Source organism: Octopus bimaculoides, chromosome 7 (assembly GCF_001194135.2).
Source record: "Octopus bimaculoides isolate UCB-OBI-ISO-001 chromosome 7, ASM119413v2, whole genome shotgun sequence".
Classification (NCBI taxonomy): Eukaryota; Metazoa; Mollusca; class Cephalopoda; order Octopoda; family Octopodidae; genus Octopus; species Octopus bimaculoides.
In genome coordinates this window covers 39436280-39446279 of record NC_068987.1, presented here as the reverse complement: position 1 = coordinate 39446279, position 10000 = coordinate 39436280, and the positions used below count along the sequence as shown (strand labels likewise).

The window sequence follows — 10000 nt, the reverse complement described above, 5'->3', positions numbered from 1 at the left end:
ACGTTCCTTCAGGTCTTCTTCAAATTTACACCTGTTTGATGTGAAATGCTCTGCAAGTCCCATGGAACCACTGTTATATGCCTGACATCATACCTATGATCGTTAAAGCTTTTTTGTAATTGTTCTGTTGTGCAACCAACATAAATCATTTTGTGTTTGGTGCATTCTGCTGCATACACCAAATGGAAATTCTTACAGGTCCCTCTGTCTGTGTAACTCATAACATTTCTGTTATAACTCTTGATGGAATTGGTTTGACTCATGTTATTGCATAATTAACAGGGCTTACCTCTCTTATGGGTGTTTTGGAGGGGTGCAGCGTTCAGAAACTCCAATGAAGTTTTTATTAGAGGTACTGGTCAATATTTCTTAAATATTTCTATTATACCTAAAGGCTACAATAGGCGGTAGAGGAAATATTTGTTGGAAATGATGATATTTTTCTGAAATATGTTAGTAACTGTCAATGCAACACTTTTGAAATACCAACGAAACTTCGGTGCCAGCTAATCACTAAAGGAATTCAGCCATAAGCTCTTTTCTGACTGCTAAAATTAGACATGAAAGTTTGATTATCACTACTAATTTCAGCTATGACATTCGCAATTTCCTTTAACCACGCTTTACATAATGGTGCACAAAAGCATTTGCATGTTTCCAATAATCCCCAATGTTTGTGCAAATACATCTTATCTTCAAAAACTGGGACTTTGGATTTGATTTGATTGTATGATATGGATGATCAGAGCAACAGTGGAGATAAATATGGGATGACATGGGTTTGCAAAATAATTCTGTGACTATTTGGCCTTCTGAAAAGCTCAAAGTGAATTTTATTTTGGATTTAAAGTCATAGTCTTCTGTGAAGAAGTCACAGAAATATAAAAATTTGACTGAACTATCCTGTCTTCCTTCCCAGGCAAAAAAGACGTCAATGAACTGTAACCAGAGTATAGGTCCATGATCATGCAGAGATTTGAATGTTTCCATTAATTGCATTTCAAATTTTGTCATGAAGATATTTGTGAAATTAAATACCATAAGGGTACCCATGGCGCATCCCTTCGTCTGATGGAAAAAAGTTTTTTCCAAACTTCATTGTATTACTTTGTAACACAAATTTTAATAATTCACAGAGGGCATACTTTTCTTTGACCGTTTTCCAAAGGCTTTCATGCATGCTTCCACCCTATCATCATGATCAATGTTGTGGGTATAAGGAAGAAACATCCATGGTTACCAAAAAACAGTCTTTAACACTACTTCAGTGTTTATAAAATTTGTTCAATTTGGAAATAAAATCAAAAGTATCTTGATAAAATAATTTTGGAAATGGAAGAAAAGAATTTTATAAATGACACGGAATCTAAACTATTACGTTCAGAAAGAAGAACATCTGTATTTTACGGTTTTCCAAAAATGCATTAAAAAATTGCACCCAATTTGCAGTGGGTATGAATGTTGCATTGCTAAAGTTCCAGAATGGCCAGATGGCTTTCTACTCCCAGTAGCTAAAAGATCAAGTTCCTACATTTGGGATACTAGCGTCAAATTTTTGGATACAAAAGTTAAGTTTTCGGAAGGCCGAATAGTCGACTCCAAGCTAAGGAGACTGCATGCCATGCATTATATAGACGTGGACAGGACCCTGTATTTCACCAGGAGGATTGACGCTGATGTTACCAGACAGATCATCCAAAAGGTGGTTGGGAACTGTGACAGGTGTCAATTCATTGACCCTGCTCCAGGTGTGCATGAGCAGGGAAACATTTCAGTAGAACACAACTGGAGACGACTAGCAGTGAATGTGACGCACTACCAGCAGGGGATGTATCTCACGATGGTCGATTGTGGGCCGGCCAGATGGCCATTTGGAGGGAATTGGGGGCAGGCACTGTGGACAAGATGGTACATATTCTAAACTGGGTATTCTTAGAGTGGGGCTCTGTGGATGAATTGCTGATGGACAACAGCACAGCATTTCGTTTGGAGGCGCTGAAGGAGATGCTTAACGGGTGGAAAGTGCACCGCTTTTTCAGAGCGACATACAGGCCGAGTGGAAATGGGATCATGGAGGGACATCATCGAACGATCAAGGCCAAGGCAGAGAAGGGACATGTCTCGCTGCTGGAAGCGGTGTTCTGGTACAACATGTCACCCCAGTCAGGACAGGCCGAAGAGCCCATTCCACATAGAGCAATATTCAAATATGAATGGTGGCATCTGAGTAAACCATTGAGATGCCCTGTAAAAGAAAGAGAGCCCAACTTTGTGGATGTGGGAGATGAACTCTGGGTCAAGCCACCAAAGGCATGTTGCACAACTCAATGGAACATAGGAATAATGACGGCTGTCAATTCCAAAAACAACATCTCTGTAGATGGAATGCTGCATCATGTCTTGGATGTTCGTAGGATTGTCGCTTCGTCAGATGATGATTGTGGAGAAGAGGACGACAATGGGATTCCCAGTTTAAGGAGATCACAACGTGCAAGGCACCCACCCAGGTGGGTGGTAGATTTCAACATGTAGTGAAGTGAGGAGGTGATCTTTGAGATCAGGGGGACGTGTGGGGGTGAGCCAGAAGAAGAGGGCCATGATGTCAATGTTCAAGGGACTGAGCGAAAGAGGAAGCGTGAAAAGGGAAGTGCAGGGAAGATAGGAGAGGGTCGGCCTCTTTGTGCCAGCTGAGGCATCGTGAATGGATGTCAGAGAATTCACTCCCGGGTTGGTCAGATAGCAGCTGCTTATACTGGGTGACAGGGTAGGACAGGATCACGGGAGTGACTACTCCCAGACAGGCACAGACGAGAAAGGAAGGTAGGTGAACCTCTTTTCATTTCCCACGCACAACAACATAATAGTGCACAAAAGCATTTGTATGTTTCCAATAATCTTCAGCGTCTGTGCAAATACATCTTATCCTCAAAAACTGGGACTTCGGATTTGATTTGATTGTATGATGTGGATGATCAGAATGGCAGTGGAGATAAATATGGGATGACATGGGTTCCATTTAACTGATACACCGCAGCTACCCCTTGTTTCGATTCTTCCGGCTCCCCTAGCCAGGCCTTTTTTTCCCTGGTTAGAGCGTCTGCTTGTTTCTCTCTAAAGGCACAAAGACCATATTCAGCTTCAGGCCGAACTCGCCAATCAGCTCCCCTAGAATCCCAAGGTGTCGCTTCATTATCATTTCCGCAGCCCCTTTGGTTCGCACTCTCTTCTCATCACCGATCCTACCCAGCCAAGCATGGTAGCCAAATCCGTCCAAATTTCCATGGAGTGCAGCCCCACAGTTCAAGGCCAAATTCACTCCCTTCAGCACTGCGTCCAACTCAACGACATTGATGTGGTTGTAGTCATCTGCTTTTCAAAGCTAGGTGGTATCCTCCACTTTGGTACCTCCGATTTCCAACACAACCCCTATCACGATGCTGCTATAATCATGCCATACGGTTCTGTTATCCAATTTTGGTACATGCCAGTTCCCTCCGACTGGGTCTTCTGCTCTCGTCCTCTCCAGGATTTCCCGCATCATCTCCACCTTGTTATTCCAGTTTTCCCCTTCTGTTCGTCTCTTGGTGTAACTGCATTCCGTACCCAGCCACCCTACAATCCGGTAGTGACTTTCTAACTTCCACACATTGAGAACAGTTCTCTCCTGCTGACGTTGGTACCTAGCTCTGGGATCTTGTTTCCCCTACGAGACACCAACTCGCCTGTTCTGTTTCTCTGAAGCTTAAGCCCCAGTGCAGCTCCTCCAGCCATTGGCTCCGGTGGCTTCACAATCAGCCCGAATTTCTTTACATGTCTCACAACCTCTGTGGCAGGCTCTACGGTCTCGTCCACTAGGATGTCATCTATGTAGGAATTGGTGGCCCTTCTTATCCTATCTACCTTTCCCTGGATGGATTTGAGCACTGTCGCCATGATCTTCGGTGCAGAATTCAGCCCAAAACCCAGCCTTGTCAGACAATATGTCCGGCCCTTGTCGACGATCATCGCTGCCTTAGTCGACTGCCTCCATACATGCAGCATTTCATCACAGATGTCGGTCACCTCGCTACTTGTGTGGCACAATACATGGTAGTTCATCTCCCGAAAGTCCAGTACCAGTCTAACTTTGCCCTTTGCTGACTGCACCATTGCCATTAGAGGTACCACTCCGCTCACCACCTCCTCCTTCCACGGGATAAGGACACTTTAATGCATTTCTCTACTTCTTCAAACTCACTCCTGGCGTATCCTTTCAGAGTATGCTGGTAGCAGCTCACCCTGTTCTTCAGCGTCGGGCATCCCTCTTTCCAGCGCCACTCTATCGTTCATCGCTGACTATCAAATGCCACCCAAAAATCCTTGTCTTCAATGGTGTAGGCAGTGCAACTCCTTGCAGGGCTCTGCTCATACTCACATTCCTGACTCACGGTGCACGACGCCTCCACGGTACCGAACGAAACCACGTTTCCTCCAACACTGACACCTCCAAGGCGATTGATCGTGTCCATCCCCATTACCACGCCGAGCCCATCTACCATGTGGCCAATCACAATCGCTCGCAGCCTTAGCATTGTGCCTCGTACCACTATATCCTGATCGCTGCTACACTTGCATTCGATTTCGCTGCCGTTGACCGCCTGAACGCTACTTGTCCCCTTCCATTTCTTTGTCACCCTCGGGGTCATGAGAGTCGTTGTGCAGCCCATGTCCATGAGGGCCTTGAACGTGTTTCCCCTGACCATGATTCCAACTATGGGTAGTGACTTCACCAACACCTCTACTCGTTCGCGGGAGAAGTTAGAGAGGCAACAACTCCCTGTGGCCTTTTCCCTGGGTACGATTTCGGGCGATACACCCAGTCTATTTGCACTGGTAGCAAACTGGTCAGGGCTCCATGCAGTCCCTCGCTATGTGCAGTCCTTGGCATTTAAAACTCACTGGCCTGTGAATGGCCACTCGTTCCACAGCAGGCCTCTTTTCGTCCTTCACCAGCCGTCACGCAGCATTGCGTGCTTCTGCAGCCACTATCACCACTGCCTTCCACCCAGTGTTCTGTGTCAACATATGGGCTTGAACGATGAGCTCACTCATTGCCACTTTGTTGCCTCTTGGCAACTGTTGTAGTCGCACCCACGCGTCGTCGGGAATGCCATTCACAAAGGCCAGTTGCACTACTTTCTCAAGTCCCTCACCAGTGAGACCAGACAACACAACCAGCCTCAATACCTCCACAGCGTATGTGTCAACCTGTTCCTCTCTCCATCTGATCATTCCCAGCCTAGCAAAAGCCTCGTACTCTCCATCTGTGTAAGCCTCTCTCGAGCGCTGCTCAATCTTCGCAACACTCAGTTGTTCTTCTTCATCCATTTCGAGGTACAGTGCCAGCACACTCCCCTCTGAATACAGGGCCATGAGGCTAGCTACATCTTCGATGCCTTGCAGCCTGGCCACAAATTTGACCTTTTGAATCCAGCCTACTATGTCACCTTTGCCATAGAAAGGCCTGATGACATCACTGCCGATCATTATCTTAGCTGCCATCATTTATCAAGGGGACAACGACGTCTGTATACAATTGCCAAAATAGCTTGTCAGCAAAATACCAGGACCTAGCCATTGAGTTACAGAGACTATGGAAAGTGCGAGTAAAATGTATCCCAGTAGTTATAGGTGAATTGGGAACTATCCCTAAAGATCAGAACAGATGGATAGAGGAAATAGGCATAAAACCCAGCTTACTGCCTGAGGTCCTTGTAACTTGACAGATAGTACAAACCCCTAATAGACACAATATCTTCAATCAACAGCATCATGGAATACTGTACAACCTCTAAAATAATAATAATCTTTTCAAATTTTGGAACAAGGCCAGCAACTTTCGGGAATGGATAAATCGATTACATCAACCCTAATATTCAACTGGTATTTATTTATTTTATCAACCCTAGGAGGATGGAAAATAAAGTCAGCCTCATCAGCATTTAAACTTAGAATGTATGGCTAGAAAAAATGCTATTAAGAATTTTTCCTGACACACTAACAATTCTGCCAGCTTGCTGCTTTAATAATAATCTTTTGTACTGTAGGCACAAGAGCCTACAGTAGAAAGGGAAATTTTGAGGGAGGAGGCTAGTTGATTACATTGAACCCAGTACTCAATTGGTACTTATTTCATTGACCTCAAAAGGATGAAAGGCAAAAGCTGGAACATGAAACTGGAAGAATACTAAAAGTCCGCTATAAGCCCTTTCATATATAAGCATAATTATTCTTGGCGGTAGAAAGCTATTAGCTCAAGCCGAATGTTTTAGAAGACCACAAGTTTAATAATATTGTAGGGATGATTCCAAACTTAACCACTAGATATTCAGTCAAACACCATAATTTCATATAATTGGTCTATAAACTGACTACTCAACATAAGGCTGTGGCATTAGATGGTTTTCTTGAATGTTCTTGTTCCCTATAAAAAACTGCTTTGGCACTCAATTAATTGCAGATTGTTGAAGGTGCCACACAGACAGCTAAGGGACCTCCATCACCACAGAGATTTGCACAGATGACCTTGTATATTTTTTGGACTGACCTCATGTTGCCACATAGATAGCTTTCTATAATTTCAGAGCAGTTTTCCTCTCTGCCAGTAAGAAATTATTTATATAGTTCAAATATATATAGCCAACACTAAATATCTTTATGTCTGGCAATAAATATTCAGTTAAATATTCACGAGAAGCTTTCCAATACAAAAAAGACTTTCCCAGTGTGTTTACAGGCCTAGGAAAATTGAGCCATGGATACAAAATTTACTTGGATGAAAAAGCTCAACCTTTCTCAAACACCACCCCCAGACAACTACCACTTCCCATGATGAAGAAAGTCCAGCAACAGTTAAAGCAAGTGGAAAAAGAGAAAATTATCTGTCCAGTGAAGTCCCCGTCAGACTGGTGTGCTCCCATTGTAGCAGTCCCGAAAAAAGATGGAAGTCAGACTTTATGTTAACTACACTAAATTAAACGAAAGTGTGAAAAGGGAAAATTTTCCACTTCTTTCAACTGATCAACTTCTTGCTGAACTTGAAGGAACCACAGTGTTCACGAAACTTGACTGTAACAGTGGTTTCCACCAAATAGTTCTGCATGAAGATTCACAGGAACTTACCACTTTCATCACACCGTATGAATGATTCTGTTATTTATGGTTACCTTTTGGAATAAGCTCCGGACCAGAAATTTTCCACAGAGAAATGTCACACATTGTGTCAGGAATACCAGGGTTCATTTGTGACATAAATGATGTTCTGGTTAGTGGAAAAACACAACAAGAGCACGACCATAGGGTACAAAAGGTTCTACAAAGAATGAAAGCAGCAGGGGTAACACTAAATGAAAAGTGTTTATTCTCTGCTAGTGAGGTGAAATTTCTGGGTCATATAATATCCAAAGAAGGAATCTGAGTAGATCCTGAAAAAGTAAAAGTAATAAAGGAACTGACCAGACCACAAAATGTATCTGAGCTAAGAAGGTTGCTCGGTATGGCAAATCATGTTGGCAAATTCACTGAGAATTTAGCAGACAACCAAACCACTCCAAGATCTACTAAAAAAAGAAACCACTTGGATATGAGAGGGTTATCAGAGAAAGTAGTGTTTCTATGTGGAAGATGCACATGAGCCATAAAAACTACAAATACACAAGAAATTGATTTTCTCAAATACTCCAGAGGTTCTTTAAAGGTAGTGGATAATTTCTGCTACATAAGGGACCTAATTAGTAAAGTGGGGGATGTACAGAAAGAGTAATCACTAGAATAAGAAGAGGATGGAGACAATTCAGAGAGCCTTTATGTTTGTTGGCAACCAAATGTCTCTCCAAATGAAAGGAAAATTGTATGATGCATATATACAAAACAGCAATACAACATAGTAGTGAGATGTGAGCTCTGAATGCAGAGGACAAGCAAAAGCTAGAGAGGAATAAAGCTAGTATGTGCTCTGCTGGATGTGCAATGTACGTGTACACGTGCAACAGAGTGCTAGTGTATTGAGAGGAAAGTTAGGCATAAAAGGAATTAGGAGTAGTGTGAGAGAGAGAAGACTGGACTGGTTTGGTCATGTCATGTTGATGAATGTAGACAGTGGCATAAAGAAGTGCCAATCACTTAAAGTGGATGGAGCTTATGGAAGAGGGAGATCCAAGTACTGAAGGCTGATCTCAGGACACTGAGCTTTACAAAGGAGGTGACAAAGGACCATGATATCTGGCACCATGCTGTTCTCAAGAAGACTTTTTTGCTACAGAAAAATTATTAATGCTCCCTCTTAGCTGAAAGGGATTTTGCTTTGCAAGAGCTTTGTGCCATGTAAAAAGAACCAATGCTGGTGCCATGAAGCATTATCTGCACTGGTTCATGTAAAAAGTACTGTGCCAATTCCACATAAAAAGTACCCATGCTAGACTGTGTAAAAAGCAAGCACCCATGCCAGGCCAAGTAACAAGCTCCCATACTAGGCTACATAGAGGGCATCCATGCTGGTGCCATATAAAAAGCACTTGTGCCAGTGCCATATAAAAAGCACCCAGAATAATCTGTAAGGTGGTTGGTATTAGGAAGGGCATCCACCTATAGGAACCAAGCCAAATAATACTGGAATCTGGTCCAGCTCTGGTCAAACCATCCAATCTATGCCAACATGGAAAACAAACGTTAAATGATGATGATGATGATGATATATATAATCACACACAATAGTTGTATTTATTAGCCCTATTTCAATAAATAGTTGTTTTAATTTTGTTGTGTCTTTTAATATCATTAAAAACATATCCTTTGCTTTACATTAAAAACACATCTTTTGCCGTATATTCTCATTCACAATGAAAAATAAACACATTGGTTGGCAAGAAAACATTCAGTAAAACTTTTGCAAAACTTTTGCACAAAGAAATGAAAGTGTTATCACAATGATTCACTAGATTTACTTACAAAGAAATAAAAGTTGCACTCCCAAAAACAACATAAGTTACATAAAAAGCTGAAAAGAAACTGGAATGTGATGACAGTTATGAATACAAACCTGCAAGATGGTAACGGTCTGATTAAAGTGGTGATGTTCCATTGTTGAAGTTGTATACAGTGCTGCTAGTGGAGATTCAGACAATTTCATGAATTGATTAGTTTTACCACGATGATCAAGATCATGGCACAAGCAGGCAATGAATAGTGCGATACTCTGTCAGGGAATCAAAAATATTAACCTATTACACACATGCTTGCATGCATATATATATAGATAATAATAATAATAGTAATAATAATAATAATAATAATAATAATAATTTATGAAGTAGACAGAATTAAAAATTTAATGAAACAGGATATGAATGGTGTAACAGACAGGTAGATACAAGACAACAACTGAAGTGGTCAATGAATGAACAATAAACAACTCTAGCAAAAACAAAACATGGTTTAGCAAAATAGGATGACATTACGCAAGTGACAAGTAATGATAGAATGATTACTGACCTGGTCAGGGAAAACAGTATACAGATAAATATCAACAAAGCTGATCAATGGAAAAAAAAAAGAACAAATGAATTGGCAAATAAATCAACACTAACTGCAGAAAAAGGCTTCAGTGAAACAATGTGAGGAATTTTCCAGTGACAACAGCTATAGACATGTGCACACACATACATGATGTTATTGGAAGTTGAAACTTCATAAGTCATTAGTCTAAACTTCACATTTCCAAATATTGGACGACTAATTTTTATCTGAAGTTTATAAAGGAGAAACTCAGAGACACAATTTCTGCAGTTTCAGCTTCCAATAAAATAAAGTACAACACTCCATTTTCATTAAACAGTACACTCTTCCCTTTCTTTCATATTCATTTTTTATATCCATATTGATACACGCGCGCACACACACACACACACACACACACACACACACACACACACACACACACACACACACACACACACACACACAC

General features: G+C 41.7%; 1 protein-coding gene across 2 annotated transcripts in view; it reads right to left on the bottom strand.

Annotated features, from left to right (window-relative positions):
- The window catches only part of LOC106869668 (probable 3',5'-cyclic phosphodiesterase pde-5), a 332523-nt gene that overhangs the window by 22998 nt on the left and 299525 nt on the right, over nucleotides 1-10000 (bottom strand). For both annotated transcript variants that reach the window (XM_052969509.1, XM_052969510.1), the window contains exon 19: nucleotides 9077-9232. In XM_052969509.1, the coding sequence (XP_052825469.1) occupies nucleotides 9077-9232 (156 nt within the window). The remainder of the gene's footprint in view (nucleotides 1-9076; nucleotides 9233-10000) is intronic.